General features: G+C 47.1%; 1 protein-coding gene across 1 annotated transcript; it reads left to right on the top strand.

Moving 5' to 3' along the window:
* Window positions 1-459: 459 nt before the first annotated feature.
* Window positions 460-19,874, top strand: PIGS (phosphatidylinositol glycan anchor biosynthesis class S). The gene is made up of 12 exons (XM_010372326.2): window positions 460-1,088; window positions 1,362-1,501; window positions 1,586-1,697; window positions 8,880-8,969; window positions 9,264-9,355; window positions 11,723-11,930; window positions 13,137-13,279; window positions 14,681-14,795; window positions 16,303-16,448; window positions 17,009-17,109; window positions 18,220-18,430; window positions 18,786-19,874. The coding sequence occupies exons 1-12, from the start codon at window positions 1,055-1,057 to the stop codon at window positions 19,059-19,061; spliced, it is 1,668 nt and encodes a 555-aa protein (XP_010370628.2). The 5' UTR covers window positions 460-1,054; the 3' UTR covers window positions 19,062-19,874.
* Window positions 19,875-20,249: the final 375 nt, after the last annotated feature.

The following is a 20,249-nucleotide window of genomic DNA, read 5'->3' as shown; positions in this document are numbered from 1 at the left end:
GGTAGAAGCGGGCACAAAGGGAGCCAATTTGAGGGTCTGGGTAAGGACAGCTCTGGTGAGGCCTCATGCTGAACTTTGACCACTGGGCTGGGTTGTGAGGTAGGCTGAGAACCTGGGTATAGGCAGATAAAAAGATGAGATAACAAGCTGCGTGTGTTCTGTGTCAACTGAGGAGGCTACAAATGCTCCATCCTGTGTGGCCTGACCTTATAATAACAAAAATAGCTTGCACATAGCACCAACCATGTTCTAATCACTTTATTTGTATTCACACATTTCATACAACTCTATAAAGAAGGTACTATTACTATCATCCCTATTTTAATAGAGAAAACAGGCGCAGAGAGGCACAGAACGATCTTCTCACGATCACTCACCTAATAAGTGATGAAGCCAGGATTTGAACCGCAGTGATCAGCATCTAGAGTCCGGGCTCATGACTTCAAGATTTTTAAGTGAAGTATCCTGAGTTTTCCAAGTTGGAAATGAATTAAAACGTATTTAAGATAGCGAGAGAGCCAATTGTGCTAAAACATAGTAGCTTGCTACCTCCGTGTTTGAGGCTTGAGGAGAGGGCACCCCAAGAGGAGCTCTACGATAAGGATAATAAGACCGTGACAGCTGACGTTTGAGGGCTTTCCATGTGCCCGGCTCCTTACAAGAACGGCCTCATTTATGTAAATATCTCCATTTTCAGATGAGACAATTGAGCCTCGGAGCTGCCCGTAGTTGCCCAGCTAGTATTTAGGGACTGCGGAGGTTGCGCTCTTGATTGAGGGACTAGGAGTGTGTTCTACGTGGAAGCGGGGGACTTCGTTCCAGCAGCGCCGAAACTCGAACGCCCCATCGGCTGCCTCTCCGCGGCAGGGTGACTTCCTTTTAGACCCCCAGCGAAGCTCCCAGCAGAGCCCGCCCACCCCGCCTGCGGGTCTGGAATAGCGCTCGCGATTGGCCCCGATCACCGCCGCGGTCCCGCCCCCTCGTTGCGGCGGTTCCGATTGGGTGAGGCTCACGAAGCTCCGCCCCCCGGTGGCCGGAGCAGCCGGAAGCTAGCATGGCGGTCGCAGGGCCCGCGGCTACGGACCTAGGTGCGGTGGGCTTCGGGTGGGAGCCTGCAGCTAGCTGATGGCAAGGGAGGAACAGCAGGGGTGGGGATTGTGGTGTGCGAGAGGTCCCGCGGACGGGGGGCTCGGGGGTCTCTTCAGAAGGGATTCCCTTCAGGCTTGGGCCGGGTCCCTTCGAACGGAGATCCCGATGAACGCGGGCCCCTAGAGGCCGGTGGTTGGGGCTTCTCCGCGTCGGAGATGGGGCCGGTACCCTAGCCCGTTTCCAACGCCTCAGTCGGTTCCCCATGCCCTCAGAGGTGGTCCGGGGCAAGCGCGCCGCCCTCTTCTTCGCTGCGGTGGCCATCGTGCTGGGGCTGCCTCTCTGGTGGAAGACCACGGAGACCTACCGGGCTTCGTTGCCTTACTCCCAGATCAGTGGACTGAATGCCCTGCAGGTGAGACTGTCGTGCGGGAGGGTCGGGGGACAGCCTCCCGGTAAGGTGGAGACTCAGTGACGGCCCTGATGCTCCTTCCTATAGCTCCGCCTCATGGTGCCTGTCACTGTCGTGTTTACGCGGGAGTCAGTGCCCCTGGACGACCAGGAGAAGCTGCCCTTCACCGTTGTGCATGAAAGAGAGATTCCTCTGAAATGTGAGTTCCTGAGGGTCAGGGCTGTCTTTCACGTGGGAGCTCAGTTCAGAACTAAGTTGAGTGGGAGGAGCGTGGGTGTACCATAAAGGCAGTTAAAAACTATTAAAAGACCTCTCTGAATGAACAGTGTGTTTGGTCAGAAAAAAACTACTTTCAAATTCACGGTCACTAAATAGCAATTTTACTCATAAGATAGTTAGGCTACCTAATCGGAAGCAGTTGATGCCCATCAGGGTATAGGGGAGGAGATGGGATGTAGTGGAAAGAACACAGAGTTTGAAATTAAATTGGATTTGCATATAGGCCCTATTTAGTTTATTTGTTTATTAGGTTTTGAGACGGAGCCTCGCTCTGTCGCCCAGGCTGGAGTACAGTGGTGCCATCTCGGCTTCAAGCGATTCTCCTGCCTCAGCCACCAGAATAGCTGGGATTACAGGCGCGCGACACCACGCCCAACTAATTTTTGTATCTTTAGTAGAGATGGAGTTTTGCCATGTTGGCCATGCTGCTCTTGAACTCCTGACTTCAGGTGATCCGCCCGCCTCGGCCTCCCAAAGTGTTGGGATTACAGGCGTGAGCCACCATGCCCAGCCCCTGTTCAGTTTAACATTGAACACTTTACTGGGGTACTTTTTTTAGGTACCAGGAATTTAGGAATGAATAAGAAATTGATAATGGTTTCAAGACATTCATATGTAGGGGAGAAAGATAAAATAAATTACAGTAGAAGTATACAAGAAACAGGGATTGCACTTAATAAAGAGTATTAACCAACTGGGAGGAAAGAAAGGCAGAGAAAGTTTTGAGAGATATAATTCTTAAGTCAGATTTTTAAAGGATGTGTGGGAATTCAGGTTAAATGGGAAAGGGAGGGAGAGAATTTCAGGCAGAGTGAATAGCATGAGATAGTATAAGGTTAGCTAATAGTTGTTGCTCATTGTGTGCCAGAAACTAGGTGAAGCACTTTATATGTGTTGCCTCATTTAATCCTTTCTAATGATATGATCCCCATTTTATAAATGAAGAAACTGAGGCTTAGAGAATTTAACTTGTCCAAGATCACACAGCTAGTAAGAGATGGAACTGGGATTTAAATCCAGGCCTGACTGATTCCAGTGTTCAAGCTTTTAACCAACAAACTATACTCCTGTGTGAAAGTGTGGAGGGGTGAATCAGCATATTGAGGTACCTATGAGCAGTTTTGCCTTACTGGAATGTGTAGTGAAAGACTGGGAATGACTGGAGATTTGGGCTGAGTCTAGAGCATGAGGCACCTGTGTGCCATTGACTTTTTAGTTCTTTAGCCTTGGTGAAAACATTTTTTTTTTTTTTTTTGAGATCGGGTCTCTCTTTGTTGCCCAGGCTGGAGTATGGTGGCACCATCAGGGCCTACTGCAGCCTTGATCTATTGGGCTCAAGCGATCCTCCCACCTCATCCCACCTGCCTCAGTAGCTGGGACTACAGCCACACACAATCACACCTGGCTGATTTGTTTTGATATTTTTAGTAGAGACAGGGTTTTGCCATGTTGCCCAAGCTGGTCTCGAGCTCCTGGGCTCAAGTGATCAGCCTCCCAAAGTGCTGGGATTACAAGTGAGAGCCACCACACCTGGCTGGTTAAAACATTTTTTTTTTTTTAAATCATATTTTGTATGGTTCAGCCTCTGTACACACACAAACTTCTTGTTTTCTTTCTTTCTTTTTTTTTTTTGAGATGGAGTTTCACTCTTGTTGCCCAGGCTGGAGTGCAATGGCACAATCTTGGCTCACTGCAACGTCTGCCTCCTGAGTTCAAATAATTCTCCTACCTCAGCCTCTGGAGTAGCTGGGATTATAGGCGCCTGCCACCATGCCCAGCTAATTTTTTGTATTTTTAGTTGATACAGGGTTTCACCATGTTGGCTAGGCTAGGCTGGTCTCGAACTCCTGACCTCACGTGATCCAACTGCCTCAGCCTCCCAAAGTGCTGGGATTACAGGCGTGAGCCACCACGCACAGCCAAACTTCTTGTTTTCTAAACAAAAATTGGACTGTCCTTCACTAGTTTGAAATTTGATTGTTTTCAGTTTATCATGGATTTCTTCATGTTTGATGACACAGTGTTCAGTAATATGGGTATAGTGTAAATGTATAGTATAGGCAACACATTTAAAGGGTGACCAAGAGTATGGAATTTGGGATCAGAGAGCTGGATTCAAGCCTCATTCTGCCACTTATTTGTGTAAATTTGAGTAAGGGAGTAAGGTTGTTAACTTCTCTAAACCTTGGTTTCCTCATCTGTTAGCCAGAAGTAGTAATAGGGTTGTTCATTTATTCAACAAGTATTTATTGTGTACCTATGTCAGATACAGTGCTAGTTACTAGAGATATAGCAGCGAAAAAAACAGACAAGAAGACAATAAAAAAGACAAAGCCAAATGGGGTGGCTCACACCTGTAATCCCAGCACTTTGGGAGGCCAAGGCAGGCAGATCACTTGAGATCAGGAGTTCAAGACCAGTCCGGCTAACATGGTGAAACCCCATCTCTACTAAAAATACAAAAATTAGCCAGGCATGGTGGTGGGTGCCTGTAATCCCAGCTACTTGGGAGGCTGAGGCAGGAGAATCGCTTGAACCTGTGGGGCGGAAGTAGCAGTGAGTCAAGATCCCACCACTGCACTCTAGCCTTGGTGACACAGACTACATCTCAAAAAAAAAAAAAAAAAAAAAAAGAAAAAGAAAAAAGACAAGTCAAATGTATGTTAGATGGTGATAGAAGAAAAATAGAGGAGGACAGGAGGAGAGGGAATTTTCTTGAGGAATGGGAGGGGATTGCAGTTTTAGATCGGGTGGACAAGGGAGGTCTCATTGAAAAGACGACATTTGAGTAAATACCTAAAAGGCAAGGGAATAGACTGTGCAGATATCTGGGGGAAGAGCATCTTGGCAGAGGGAAAAGCAAGTCTAAGGTCCTGAGTTAAGAGCAAGTGTTGTGCCTTTCAGGAGCAGTGAGAATTTCCTTGTGGCTTCACTGGGTTGAATGAGGAAGAGAGAAAGAGGAAATGAAATAAAACCAGAACAGTAGAAGGGGGCTGAATCACTTAGGGCCTGGTAGGTCATTGTGAGAATTTGCATTCTAGGCTTTTATTCTAGATAAGAAGGGAAGCCATTGAAGGTTTTTTGTTTCTTTTTTAAACATGACTACCATTATCATACCTAAGTTAGCAGTGATTCCTTAATATCACCTAATTCTCAGTCTGTATTTAGATCTCTCCAGTTATCTCCAAGGTATCCTTTCACAGATGGTTTGTTTCATCAGGATTAATAAGTTGCATTTGTCTTTTTGTCACTTTTATTTTATGTCAGCTCCCCCCACCCTACCCCCATACATTTCTTTCACACCATTGATTTGTTGGAGAAACCAGGTCATTTGTTTTATAGAACATCTCACATTTGGGATTTGGCAAGTAGCTTCCTCACAGTTTAATTTAACTCATTCCTCTTGCATCCATATTTCTTATAAACTGTTAGTTAGATCTAGAAGTTTGATTAAAGCCAGGTTCAATTTTTTGGATGAGAATACATTATAAGTGGTGCAGTGTACTTCCTATTGTGTTATATCCTGTAGCACTTAATGTATCCTATAGCACCTGTTCCATTTTGGGTGATGCAAAGATTATGTAGTTAGTTCAGGTATTGTCAGCCTGATCTCTATATTTTAGAGTTTCTCATCAACCTTTTACATGATCTTTTTAGCATCTATTTGATCATGGAATCCATTTCATTAGCAGTCACAAGATAGTGCTTTTTAAAATTTTTATGTTTTTTAGAGACAAGGTCTCACTCTGTCACGCAGACTGCAGTTCAGTGGCTCAATCATTGCTTACTGCAGCCTTGAAATCCTAGGCTCAGTCAGTCCTCCCACCTCAGCCTCCCAAGTAGCTAGGACTACTGGTGTGTGGCCAGGCACAGTGGCTCATGCCTGTAATCCCAGAACTTTGGGAGGCGAAGGCGGGGGATCATTTGAGGTCAGGAGTTTCAGACCAGCCTGGCAACATAGTGAAACCTCATCTCCACTAAAAATACAAAAATTCGCTGGGTGTGGTGGTGTGCGCCTGTAGTCCCAGCTACTCCGGAGTCCAAGACGGGAGAATTGCTTGAACCTAGGAGGCGAAGGTTGCATTGAGCCAAGATTGTGCCCCTGCATTCCAGCCTGGGAGACAGAGCGAGACTCTGTCTCAAAAAAAAAAAAAAGTAGGCTGGGCGCGGTGGCTCATGCCTGTAATCCCAGCACTTTGGGAGGCTGAGGCGGGCAAATCACTTGAGGTCAGGAGTTCAAGACCAGCCTGCTCAACATGTGAAAACCCTGTCTCTACTAAAAATACAAAAATTAGCTGGGTGTGGTGGCACATGCCTGTAATCCCAGCTACTTGGGAGGCTGAGGTAGAAGAATTACTTGAAACAGAGAGGTGGATGTTGCAGTGAGCCGGGATCCCACTGCTGTTCTCCAGTCTGGGCAACAGAGCCAGAGCCAGATAAAAAAAAAAGAAAAAAAGAAAAAAGTAGAGAAGGGGTCCTTTTTTTTTTTTTTTTTTTTTTTGAGATAGAGTCTGACACTCAGGCTGAAGTGCAGTGGTCCAATCATAGCTCACTGTAACCTTGAACTCCTGGGTTCAAGTGGTCCTCTTACCTCAGGCTCCCAAGTAGCTGGGACTATAAGAATGTGCCACTGTGCCCAGCTAATTTTTTATTTTATTTATTTATTTATTTTTTGAGACAGGGTCTCACTCTGTCACCTAGGCTGGAGTGCAGTGGTGCGATCTCAGCTCATTGCATCCTCTGCCTCCCGGGTTCAAGTGATTCTCCTGCCTCAGCCTCCTGAGTAGCTGGATTATAGGCGCACAGCCACCATGCCCAGCTAATTTTTGTAATTTTAGTAGAGATGGGGTTTCACCATGTTGGCCAGGCTGGTCTTGAACTCCTGGCCTCAAGCAGTCTGCCTGCCTTGGCCTCCTCAAGTGCTGGGATTACAAGCGTGAGCCACTGCACCTGTCCCCAGCTAATTTTTAAATTTTTTGTAGAGACGGGGTCTCACTGTGTTCCCTGAGCTGGTCTCAAACTCTTGGGCTTAACCCATTTTCCCACCTCAGACCCTAAAGTGCTGGAATTACAGGCATAAGCCACCATACCCGGCCAAATTAGTGACTTTTAGAATTCTGTCATTTCTTCTTCCTGGAAGAAATATATGACCTGGAATTCTTTTATAAAGAAAAGAGGAACTTTTTCAATAAATTTTAGGTTTAGCTTGTCAAGTTTCAGAAGGCAAAAAAATCCCTTCGGGATTGCCTTACACGTATAGATTAATTTGGGGAGAGTTGGCATCTTTATAATATTTAATCTTTATAATATGACATCTTTATAATATTCATCTAGGGGCCTTGTATGCTTTTCCATTTTATTCAGATATTTTATGTCCTTCAGTAAAGTCTTTGAAGTTTTCTTCTTATAGTTTTATACATTTATTCCTGGGTATTTTTATACTTTCATTGTTAATGTGATTGAGGTTTTAAAAGATGTTTCTAATTGGATATTGCTGGTATTTATGCAGGTATTGATTCTTGGATATTCTTGTATCTAGTCACCTTATTGAATGGTTACTAGTTCTAATAGTTTTTCAGTTGGTTCTCTTTGATTTTCTTGAGAAATAATTATGCTACTTCAAAGTGGCCATTTTATCTGTTTTTTTCCGATAGTTACAAGTTTTCTTTCTCTTTCTTCACATGTTACATTGGTAAAGAACTTCAGAAAGAACAATACTGAATAACAATGAGACTAGAGGAGATAGCAGGCATCCTTGTTTTATTACTAGCTTTATAGAATTATGTTTAATGTTTTGTCATTAACTGTGTGGTTTTTTATTTTTAATTTTTTTTTTTTTTTTTTTTGAGACAGAGTCTCGCTCTGTCGCCCGGGCTGGAGTGCAGTGGCCGGATCTCAGCTCACTGCAAGCTCCGCCTCCCGGGTTTACGCCATTCTCCTGCCTCAGCCTCCCAAGTGACTGGGACTACAGGCGCCCGCCACCTCGCCCGGCTAGATTTTTGTATTTTTTAGTAGAGACGGGGTTTCACCCTGTTAGCCAGGATGGTCTCGAACTCCTGACCTCGTGATCCACCCGTCTCGGCCTCCCAAAGTGCTGGGATTACAGGCTTGAGCCACCGCGCCCGACCTATTTTTAATTTTTTTTGAGACAAGGTCTGGTTCTATTGTCCTGGCTAGAGTGCAGTGGTGCGATCTCAGGTCACTGCAACCTCTGCCTCCCAGGCTCAAGTCATCCTCCCACCTCAACCTCCTAAGTAGTTGGGACTACAGGCGTGCACTACCATACCTAGCTTTTGTTTGTTTGTTTGTTTTTAAGATGGAGTTTCGCTCTTGTTGCCCAGGCTGAAGTGCAATGGTGTGATCTTGGCTCACTGCAGCCTCAACCTTCTGGGTTCAAGCGATTCTCCTGCCTAAGCTTCCCGAGTAGCTACCACCACACCCAGCTAATTTTTTGTATTTTTAGTAGAGACGGGGTTTCATCATGTTGGCCAGGCTGGTCTCGAACTCCTGACATCAGGTGATCCACCCGCCTTGGCCTCCCAAAGTGCTGGGATTACAGGTGTGAGCCACCATGTCTGGCACATACCTGGCTAATTTTTGTATTTTTGTAGAGATGGGGTTTCGTCATGTTGCCCAGGCTGATCTCCATCATGAGATCAAGGGATCCGCCTGCCTCAGCCTCCCAAAGTGCTGGGATTACAAGCATGAGCCACCGTGCCCAGCCTGTGTGTTTTGTTTTTTATCAGGAACGTTCACTGAATTTAATTATTTTGGGGCAGTGATTGGAATGACCATATGGTTTTTCTCCTTTTGCCTATTAATGTAATGACTATTGAAATAGATTTCCCAGTGGGAAGACACTTCAAGCTGAAGGACCAGTGTGTGCAGAGGTGAAGGCAAGAGCTGGGGCAGATGGGAGAAACGGGTGTCATGTGTTTGATATCATCTATGCAGAAATCATTAGAGTTGGCTGCAGCTGTTTGGTCTTTTTCTGTAAACAGCCGTCTTGCTGTCCTCAGATGCTGGACAGTGTTAGGTCTGGGAAGGTGAGCAGAGGCCTGATGCTTGCTCTTTTCATCGTGCTACTTCTTAACCCTCCCAGACAAAATGAAAATCAAATGCCGTTTCCAGAAGGCCTATCGGAGGGCTTTGGACCATGAGGAGGAGGCCCTGTCATCGGGTAGTGTACAAGGTAAGGGAAGGGATGAGCACACCATTTTAATGTGAAGCTGTCTTTTTCCTTCTGATCTCTAAGTGCATAGTTCCCATACTTTGGCTTACCTCTAATACCTCTCTGGGAATGCTGGGAATGAGGAACTGTGGGATTCAGCCCAGTCCACTGAGGGCCAGAGAGGTTGATTGGCTTACCCAAGCCTGACCACTGTGTCAGCTGAATGTGAGTGAAGGGGTAGGTTAGGCATTCTGTGGGGTGGAGGGAGATGGAATGGTGTTTTGCTCTTGGTGTACCACCTGTTCTTGTCCCCAGAGGCAGAAGCCATGTTAGATGAGCCTCAGGAACAAGCGGAGGGCTCCCTGACTGTGTATATGATCTCTGAACACTCCTCACTTCTTCCCCAGGTAGGGTAACAGAGAGGCTGCAACTTTGCCTTATCCCTTCAGCTCGTGGACTCCTGGGTCACCTCCTTCTTGGATCATTGCTACCCATTTCTTCCATTTGCTACAGAAAAGTCTCATTTTTTTTGTTTGAGATGGAGTCTTGCTTTGTTGCCCAGGCTGGAGTGCAGTGGCAGGATCTCGGCTCACTGCAGTCTCCACCTCCCGGGTTCAAGTGATTCTCCTGCCTCAACCTTCTGAGTACCTGGGATTACAGGCATGTGCCACCATGCCCGGCTAATTTTTTTATTTTTTGTAGAGACGGGGTTTCACCATGTTGGTCAGGCTGGTCTCGAACTCCTGACCTTGTGATCCACCTGCCTCAGCCTCCCAAAGTGCTGAGATTACAGGCGTGAGCCGCACCCAGCCTCCACATATTTTTAATAAAGAATGCTGGCTGGAGCCAGGCGCGGTGGCTCACGCCTGTAATCCCAGCACTTTGGGAGGCCGAGGCGGGCGGATCACAAGGTCAGGAGATCGAGACCACGGTGAAACCCCGTCTCTACTAAAAATACAAAAAATTAGCCGGGCGTGGTGGCGGGCGCCTGTAGTCCCAGCTACTCGGGAGGCTGAGGCAGGAGAATGGCGTGAACCCGGGAGGCGGAGCTTGCAGTGAGCCGAGATCGCGCCACTGCACTCCAGCCTGGGCAACAGAGCGAGACTCTGTCTCAAAAAAAAAAAAAAAAAAAAAAAAAATTGGGAGGCCGAGACGGGCGGATCACGAGGTCAGGAGATCGAGACCATCCTGGCTAACACGGTGAAACCCCCGTCTCTACTAAAAATACAAAAAACTAGCTGGGCGAGGTGGTGGGCGCCTGTAGTCCCAGCTACTCGGGTGGCTGAGGCAGGAGAATGGCGTGAACCCGGGAGGCGGAGCTTGCAGTGAGCTGAGATCTGGCCACAGCACTCCAGCCTGGGCGACAGAGCAAGACTGTCTCAAAAAAAAAAAAAAAAAAAAAAAAAAAAGAATGCTGGCTGGGTCTGGTGGCTCACACTGTAATCCCAGGACTTTGGGAGGCTGAGGCGGGCAGTTTGCTGGAACTCAGGGGTTCAAGACCAGCCTAGGCAACATGGCAAAACCCCATCTCTACAAAAAATAAAAAAAAATAGCTGGATGTGGTAGTCCCAGTTACTTTTGGAGGCTGAGGCGGGGGATCACTTGAGCCCAGGAGGTGGAGGTTGCAGTGAGCTAATATCATGCCACTATACTCCCCATCTCTACTAACAATACAAGAATTGGCCGGCCATGGTGGTGCGTACCTGTAATCCCAGCACTTTGGGGGGCTGAGGTGGGTGGATCACCTGAGGTCAGGAGTTCGAGACTAGCCTGGTCAACATGGTGAAACCCCATCTCTACGAAAAACACAAAAATTAGCCGGGCATAGTGATGGGTGCCTGTAGTTCCAGCTACTCGGGAGACTGAGGCAGGAGAATCACTTGAACCCAGGAGGCAGAGGTTGCAGTGAGCCGAGATAGTGCCACTGCACTCCAGCCTGGGCGACAGAGCGAGACTCCGTCTCAAAAAAAGTTTATAATCAAACATTTAATTTTTATAAAAAGACTAAAGAAAATGTTAATGAACATCCCCATCCCCACCCCCAACTCACAAATTGCAGTGCAGTAGCACAGTGTGTACTTCCATGGTTATATTCCATTCCCTTTCAGCCCAAGGCAACCAGATTTTGTGTGTGTAATTTTCTTGCTTTTCCTTAGAGTTTCATCACATATGTTGTATCTCTGTAAACAGTGTATTTAATTTTATATTTTTGAATTTATATAAATGGTGGAATATAGCACATGTTCCTCTGCCACTTTTATTTTGTTCAACATTTATAGTTGAGAGAATCATCCATAATTATATAGTTGAATCTATGCATCATTGTATAAACATAAACGTAATTTATCCATTCTACTGCTTGTGGACATTTGGATTATTTCTATGTTTTACTGCTAGAAATAATGCTATTGTGAATACTTGTTTCTTTGCCATGTGCCATTTTTATATCATACTCTCCAGTTGTCAGTTTATTCTGCTTTTCTTGCTCAGTATGCCATCTCTGAGTTTCCATTTCACCATTTGACCAGCCCCCAAAGAGTTAGATGCTGCCTGGACCCACGTCTACTGGGAAAGAGAAGGGAATGGAAACAAATGAAAACAGTCAACGTATACTCATAGCTCAGAAATGCTGAATTAATAGCTCATGAATCTCAAGAGAGGTGCAAACCTGTTGGTCACTGGCAAAGGGGCAGATTCGAAATAATAGGAGCCAGGGTGCTTTTCGGCTTTCTTTTCTGAGCCGTGGGCGTTCTGTCCCTTGCTCACCCCCACAGGACATGATGAGCTACATTGGGCCCAAGAGGACAGCAGTGGTACGGGGGATAATGCACCGGGAGGCCTTTAACATCATTGGCCGCCGCATAGTCCAGGTGGCCCAGGCCATGTCTTTGACTGAGGACGTGCTTGCTGCTGCTCTGGCTGACCACCTTCCAGAGGACAAGTGGAGCGCTGACAAGAGGCGGCCTCTCAAGTCCAGCTTGGGTAGGCACCAGGCTTTGCCACAGGAAGGAAGAGGAAATGAATTACGTGGGGCAGGAGGGAAATCTGCATGCCAGCTTCTTTCTCCTTTCTTCTCTAGTCTCATTTTTTTTCTTATTTACTTTGTGTTATTATTATTATTTTATTTATTTATTTATTTATTTTTGAGACGGAGTCTCACTCTGTTGACTGGGCTGGAGTGCAGTGGCGCGATATAGGCTCACTGCAAGCTCCACCTCCCGGGTTCACGCCATTCTCCTGCCTCAGCCTCCTAGGTAGCTTGGACTACAGGCTCCCAGCTAATTTTTTTGTATTTTTAGTAGAGACGGGGTTTCACTGTGTTAGCCAGGATAGTCTTGATCTCCTGACCTCATGGTCTGCCTACCTCGACCTCCCAAAGTGCTGGGATTATAGGCATGAGCCACTACATCTGGCCTATTTTTTTTTTTTTTTTCGTTTGTTTGAGACAGAGTCTTGGTCTGTTGCCTAGACTGGAGTGCAGTGGTGCGATCTTGGCTCACCACAACCTCTGCTTGCCAGGTTCAAGCGATTCTGACTCCTCAGCTTCCTGAGTAGGTGAAGTGCATGCCATCATGTCTGGCTAATTTTTGTATTTTTATTTTTATTTTTTATTTTTTGAGATGGAGCCTCCTGTCATCCAGGCTGGAGTGCAGTGACGCGATCTTGTCTCACTGCAACCTCTGCATCCCGGGTTCAAGCGATTCTCCTGTCCCAGCCTCCTGAACAGTTGGGATTACAGGCGCCCACTACCACACCCAGCTAATTTTTGTATTTTTAGTAGAGACGGGGTTTCACCATGTTGACCAGGCTGGTCTTGAACTCCTGACCTCAAGTGATCTTCCTGCCTCGGCCTCCCAAGGTGCTGGGATTACAGCGTGAGCCACCATGCCCGGCCGATACTTGTATTTTTAGTAGAGATGGGGTTTCTCCATGATGGCCAGGCTGGTCTTGAACTCCTGGCCTCAAGCGATCCGTCTGCCTCAGTCTCCCAAGGTGCTGAGATTACAGACGTGAGCCACAGTGCCTGGCAGCTTTTTCTTAGTGTTCCTCATCCCAGTTTTGGCCTCCTTTTGGTTCCATAATGGAAAGCAGCCCCATTCCAGAGGAGAAACAAGTTCAGCTCAGCTGGGAGTACAGGCGACCCCTTTTCACAAGAGTCTCTGACTTCCCTGACTTCTGTTTCTGTAGGCTATGAGATCACCTTCAGTTTACTCAACCCAGACCCCAAGTCCCATGACGTCCACTGGGACATTGAGGGAGCTGTCCGGCGCCATGTGCAACCTTTCCTGAATGCCCTCAGTGCCGCTGGCAACTTCTCTGTGGACTCTCAGGTGAGACCGGGAGCAAGTTGAGGAGTCCTTTTCAGCGTCCATACATATTTACAAGTGCAGTCCGTTCCTCCATCTCTTAGAGCTTGCTGATTTGCTAGGAATTTCCTGTGTGTATATGTATGTGAGTGTCATAAAGACGGGTACTGGGGGTGTGTGTGTGCCCTCGTCTGTGTCCATCCATCTATTGAGGGCAGATTCTAGTGTCTCTACCTGCTTGGCATTCAGTTGAAGGAATTTGTCCGTGCTTGTTAACAAACCACCTTCCTATGGCTCCGTCTAGACCTGTACTCGCCAGTTGTGCTTAGATGTTAATGCCGTGACCCATTCTTTTTTTAAATTTTTTTTTTTGAGACAGAGTCTTGCTCTATTGCCAGGCTGCTGGAGTGCAGTGGCGCGATCTCAGCTCACTGCAACCTCCGCCTCCCGGGTTCAAGTGATTCTCCTGCCTCAGCCTCCTGAGTAGCTGGAATTACAGGTACGTGCCACCATGCCCAGCTGATTTTTGTATTTTTAGTAGAGACGGGGTTTCATCTTGTTGGCCAGGATGGTCTCGATCTTTTGACCTCGTGATCCGCCTGCCTTGGCCTCCCAAAGTGCTGGGATTACAGGCCTGAGTGACGGAGCCCAGCAGAGCCATTCTTTAGGAATTTGGTTTTTAGAAAAAAAGCTTCCTGAAATTTGTTATTGTGGTAACAATAAAGATGTGAAGGGCCGGGTGCGGCGGCTCACGCCTATAATCCCAGCACTTTGGGAGGCTGAGGCAGGTGGATCACGAGGTTAGGAGATTGAGACCATTCTGGCCAACATGATGAAACCCCATCTCTACAAACATGTAAAAATTAGCTGGGCATGGTGGCGCGCACCTGTAGTCCCAGCTTCTCGGGAGGCTGAGGCAGGAGAATCGCTTGAATCCAGGAGGCGGAGTTTGCAGTGAGCCGAGATCACACCACTGCACTCCAGCCTGGCAACAGAGTGAGACTCCGTCTCCAAAAAAAAAAAAAAAAATGTGAAGAATGTAGCTTTCTGTATCACGCTGTGTCCTTGTAGAGAAAACACGTGGGAGAAATTTTTATCAGGTCTTCCTAGTGGGAGTAATTGCTTCTGAATAACTGGCTTGATTTGATCTTGTAGACACTGAATTATGCTGTTCTTTGTTTCTCTCTTTGTGTAGACTGTTAGGAAGCCTGGTAAAATGCGTGGCTTTTAAAGCATGTATTTAGTTTATTCACTTGACCCTTGGTTTTGCTATTTTCTTCTCCAACTATTTTCTCTCAGCCCTGGTTTTGTCTCTTATATGTTGCCTTGTCCTGATTGTGTCTTTTTTAAGGCTCCTCAAATCTTTTTGGGGAGAAAGTAGAATATAAATCTAAACAAAGTAACCACTCCCTCTTTCCTCTACAGATTCTTTACTATGCAATGTTGGGGGTGAACCCCCGCTTTGACTCAGCTTCCTCCAGCTACTATTTGGACATGCACAACCTCCCCCATGTCATCAACCCAGTGGAGTCCCGGCTGGGTGAGCACCTAAGGATGAGGGTCTTTCTTTTCTGCCAGTCTAGGGAGGGACCCTAACGGCTCAGCTGTGGGGGGGACGGGAGTTGGAGGTGGATTATATACAGTGACGGTTCCCAGGTTGGGTTGGTCTGAGGAGACTGCAGAGATTGAGGCTCCTTTTTTCCTCTTCTTGAGACAAGGCCTTGCTCTGTTGCCCAGTCTAAAGTGCAGTGGCACAGTCATGGCTCACTGCAGCCTCTAACTCCTGGACTCAAGTGGTCCTCCCACTTCAGCCTCTTGAGTAGCTAGAACTATAGGCATGTGCCACTACACTAGGCTAATTTTCAAAATTTTTTTTAGAGACAGGATCTCACTGTGTTGCCTATGCTGGTCTTGAACTCCCCTCGAGTGATCTTCCCACTCCAGCCCCCTAAAATGCTGGGATTATAGGCATGAGCCACAATGCCTGAGCCCTAGGTTCCTTTTTCATGATGCTCTGTTGATATCTCCATCTTCACACCTATCATATCCAAAAGCATTTATTAAACATGATTCCCAGCACTTTTTACAAATGAATGGCTAGACTGGGTCTATCTCCCTAAACGCCATCTAGGAGAGAGGCTGTCACACACATAGGAAAGACAACAGCAAAAGTACTTGAGGGCAGAATTTGAATCAACAGTTCTGCTGAGTGAGGTTGAATAACCTTGAAGCTAGTATTATAGTTTCTCATTTTTTGGGTGGCAACTAGGAAGAGGAAGTGTGGCTAAGAACTGTAACACAGGCAAACCAAAGTGAATATATCTAATTGTGGAATCTCAGACACCAGAGGCAGGCTAGTGTGGCCTGAGGATTGTTAGGGGGTGGCATGTGAGGCCTTAGAAAATTCCTCCATTCATTTATTCATTCAGCAAACATTGACTGAGGGACTACCTTATGACAGTGCTGAGTAGAGAAGAGAAGGGCTTTTCAGGCAAAGGGAACTGTGAGCTTAGATGCAGAAGAGTGAGAGAGCATAGATATTCAGGAAGCTCAGCGTAGTTTAGTGTGGCTGAAATGTGAGTGAGTGACCAAAGATGAAGCTGGTAAGGCAGGCAGGAGCCAGATCATAAAGGACCATGTTAAGGAGTTTGAACTTTAACCTAATGTGGGTGGCTAGCCATTGAAGGATATTAAGCGGGGAACTGACATAAGGTCAGATTTCTGGTTTGCATAAAACTATCTGTAGTAATATGGGTACATTGTGGGAGTGGCCAAGAAAGCTGTCTTAGACAGTCAAGGGGCCTTTGAGGAGGGAAGATCAGGGGTGTTTTGGAGCTAAGGACTGTGTTTCCATCTGTGTGGCACATCTCGGGAGAGCATTCTGAAGCCCTTTACTAGAAACACCCTGGACAGGAGGGTATCCTAGTGATTGTTAGTTGGGGAATCAGTCCCAGCGTGAGTGACCAGCAAGTTAGAGGCTGACCTGGGACTAAGGTCCAGGTCCAGCATGTTTTGATATTCTGCTTTCCCTTGTCTTTACACCACAGGATCCAGTGCTGCCTCCTTGTACCCTGTGCTCAACTTTCTACTCTACGTGCCTGAGCTTGCACACTCACCGCTGTACATTCAGGACAAGGACGGCGCTCCAGTGGCCACCAATGCCTTCCACAGTCCTCGCTGGGGTGGCATCATGGTAATTGTCACACTACGCAGACCCCAGAGCCTATGCTTCTAGGACAGGCAGGTGTCCCTGAAACTGTGTTCCTTCTGTTTTCCTTCTGGTGTGTTCCATGGCCCAGCCTGTGGGAGGGGCAGGCACCAGGGAGGTGAGGGTGCCATGTGCTCATGCCCCTCTTCTGCGGGCCTCACTTTTGTTTCTGCCAGTGTTTTCTATACTATGACCCTTTGCCCTTATCTAGGATCATTCTGTGTCCATCTTAGATCTTGGCCTTATTTGTGGGAGTCTTGCAAGGTTGGGAACCTTGTCTCCCTTGTTAGACTGGAAGTTTCTCATGGGGGAGAATTCTAAAATGGGATAAGAAAAGAATATGTTCTACAGGACTTTCAAGGGGTTAATTGGGATAATGTATTTAATGCTCCCCGTAGTAGGTACTCAAAAAATATTAGCTATACCATGAGGTTTGTAGCTTCTAAAGAGCAGAGACTATGTCTTCCTTTTATCTCCAGAGTTCCTAGGGCAGAGCTGTACATGGGCCTGGTATGATGTTATGGCAATCTCATTCCCCCTTTCAGGTATATAATGTCGACTCCAAAACCTATAATGCCTCAGTGCTGCCAGTGAGAGTCGAGGTGGACATGGTGCGAGTGATGGAGGTGTTCCTGGCACAGTTGCGGTGAGGTCCTGGATGATCCACTTGGGGACACAGTTTCCTTGGCTGTAGAGGGGAGCTGCAAAGTGGAATCAAGTCTTACCTGGCAGAGATATCTTGGCTGTGCCTACAGCCCCAGGGATGTCTAAGGGATATCTAAGGGATATTTCTAAGGATCCCATCATTCCTTCTTCTAAGAAGGACTAGTAGGTAACAAAACTCTTTTTTTTTTTTGAGACAGTCTCACTCTGTCGTCCAGGCTGGAGTGCAGTGGCGCGATCTTGGCTCACTGCACCCTCCGCCTCCCAGGTTCAAGCAGTTCTCTGCCTCAACCTCCCGAGTAGGTGGGACTACAGGCGCCTGCCACCACATCCGACTAATTTTTTGTATTTTTAGTAGAGACAGGGTTTCACCATCTTGGCCAGGCTGGTCTTGAACTCCTGACCTCATGATCCACCCACCTTGGCCTCCCAAAGTGCTGGGATTACAGGCGTGAGCCACTGTGCCTGGCCAACAAAACCAGTTTTAAGAAAAATAGATTAATGAATGTCAGGTGATGGAGTGTGATTAGGGCTGCTTGAGAAAATAACTGTTAATTCTTGTGCTGCCTGATGGATTGAGAGTGACTGAGGCTTTATGTTGAGGATTCTAAGGCTGTATCTGGGCTCATTAGGAAAGAGTGTTCTTCTGATTGACTAGCAGTGTCTGTCACAGATGCAGGCTTAGAGAAGCACAGCACATGTGCCTTGGCAAAGGCAGTCCTGGATCATCCCTTAATGCTAAGTCTCATTGGCCCCATTTGTTCAAAGAGAGGGTAGAGAAGGTGAAAGGATTAAACTAAGTTAGTGTTATCAGAAGTATTTTAGCTATGGAACCTTTTTTTAAAAAACAAGATCTTGGAAGTCTAATGTAGAAACAGGTAAAAGCAGAAACACCGGTTGAAGCAGGATTTGAGGCCAATTTGCTTGGTGTTGCCACTTATGCCCCTAAGACCCTGAGGTACTTCCCTTTAACCCCTATGGTTCTGGATAAGATTGAAAATCACTGGTTTAGGACAGATATTTGAGAAGTCTTAGCCATCATCTCCCACCCTGTGGTCTCAGCCACCTTGATCTTACTCCGATGTTCCTACAGGTTGCTTTTTGGGATTGCTCAGCCTCAGGTGCCTCCAAAATGCCTGCTTTCAGGGCCTAAGAGTGAAGGGCTAATGACCTGGGAGCTAGACCGGCTGCTCTGGGCTCGGTCAGTGGAGAATCTGGCCACAGCCACCACCACCCTCACCTCCCTGGCACAGCTTCTGGGCAAGATCAGCAACATTGTCATTAAGGACGATGTGGCATCTGAGGTAAGCGGGCAGGGGATGGATTCTGCAGCTTGGGACTGGAGTAGTCAGAGAGGGCCAGAGTGTGGTGAGACCAGAGAGCCTGTGAAGTCCACGGTATGTGTGGGCTTGCCATCTTTAGTGTCCCAGCCTTCCTCTAGACAGCAGTACCAGCCCCCCAGCAGGAGTGCAGATGACAGTGCGAGGTTTCAAGCTGACCTTAGGAAAATAAACCATATCCCTTTAGACAGACTTCCATAGATCCTGGATGAACTCCAGGCATCTTCCTCAATAGATGGAAAGCACAGTAAGGCCCAGCACCCTTTCCACCAATGCCAAGGACTTACTGGTATACCCTCTTGTCCCTTCTGCTTCCTAGGTGTACAGGGCTGTAGCTGCAGTCCAGAAGTCGGCAGAAGAGTTGGCCTCTGGGCACCTGGCATCTGCCTTTGTCGCCAGCCAGGAAGCTGTGACGTCCTCTGAGCGTGCCTTTTTTGACCCATCACTCCTCCACCTCCTTTATTTCCCTGATGACCAGAAATTTGCCATCTACATCCCACTCTTCCTGCCTATGGCTGTGCCCATCCTCCTGTCCCTGGTCAAGATCTTCCTGGAGACCCACAAGTCCTGGAAAAAGCCCGAGAAGACAGACTGAGCAGGGCAGCTCCTCCACAGGAAGCCTTCCTTTTTGGCCAAGGTGGGCGGTGTTAGATTGAGAGGCACGTACATGGGGCCTGCCGGAATGACTTAAATATTTGTCTCCAGTCTCCACTATTGGCTCTCCAGCAACCAAAGTACAACACTCCAAGATGCGTTCATCTTTTCTTCCTTTCCCATTCCCCTGGCTCAGTCCTCCTCCACCACCAGGGGCCTCAAAAGGCACATCATCCGGGTCTCTTTATCTTGTTTGATAAGGCTGCTCCCTGTCTCCCTCTGTGGCATGGACTGTTTGTTCTTTTGCCCCATTTCTCAACATAGCACACTCATGCACTGAGAGGAGGGAGCATTATGGGAAAGTCCCTCCCTTCCACTCTTCTCTCTAACCCCTGTGGGTGAGCCCTAGTCCCTGCCGTCATGAAGGGGTCAGGCATTGGTCACCTCTGGGACCTTCTCCCTCACTCCCCTCCCTCCTAGCTGGCTTTGTCTGTCAGGTACAGTCTGGTGGAAGTCCAGGAGGCAGCAGCTCAGGACGTGGTGCTGGGTGTGTGTGTGTGTGTCAGAGGTTCCAGAAAGTTCCAGATTTGGAATCAAAGAGTCCTGAATTCAAATCCTTGTTTGCACTTATTGTCTGGAGAGCTTTGGATAAGCTGTTGAATCTCTCTGAGCCTCAGTTTTTCATTCATTCAAATGACACTGATGATGTCTCCCTTACAAGGTGGTTGTGAGGATTAAATGTGATCAGCATGTAAAGTGTCTGGTGTATATTAGGCTCTTAATAAACACTGGCTGAATATGAATTGGAATGATACCAAGTCTGAGCTCTCCTCTTTCTGTATTCACTGGTAAGTAACAGTTTCCTGGTGTTTGTCCTCCTGTGCCCACAGGTCCACTTTGCTTCCACATGGCCATGTGCCTTTCCTAGCTGGATTGCCCAAGGCTGTTAGCATCTGCTTTTTACCTGAGATACTAATCATCAGGTCAAAAAAAATTTATATATATATATATATATATATATCTTGAGCACCAGCTGCAGGGAGCCTTCTGCCAGGTGCTGGGGTCCTACAGAGAACAAAGTAGGCAGGATCAGTGCTTTCACAGAGCTGAGCTTTCATAGGGAAGAGCAGACAAATAAAAATAATTTCACATAATGCATTGGAAAGACAAAAACAGGCTGGTCAGATGG

The sequence above is a fragment of the Rhinopithecus roxellana genome, chromosome 19, assembly GCF_007565055.1.
Source record: "Rhinopithecus roxellana isolate Shanxi Qingling chromosome 19, ASM756505v1, whole genome shotgun sequence".
Lineage (NCBI taxonomy): Eukaryota > Metazoa > Chordata > Mammalia > Primates > Cercopithecidae > Rhinopithecus > Rhinopithecus roxellana.
Note: the sequence above shows the minus strand (reverse complement) of the source record. Positions and strands in the feature narration are given on the sequence as shown.

What these genes read in the sequence shown, in the direction of transcription:
- PIGS (XM_010372326.2), top strand. Translation starts at nt 1,055, where the DNA reads ATGGCGGTCGCAGGGCCCGCGGCTACGGACCTAG. An exon ending in AAGAGAGATTCCTCTGAAAT is followed by an intron (nt 1,698 to 8,879) that starts GTGAGTTCCTGA and finishes TAACCCTCCCAG; the next exon opens with ACAAAATGAAAATCAAATGC. An exon ending in GTGTTCCTGGCACAGTTGCG is followed by an intron (nt 17,110 to 18,219) that starts GTGAGGTCCTGG and finishes ATGTTCCTACAG; the next exon opens with GTTGCTTTTTGGGATTGCTC.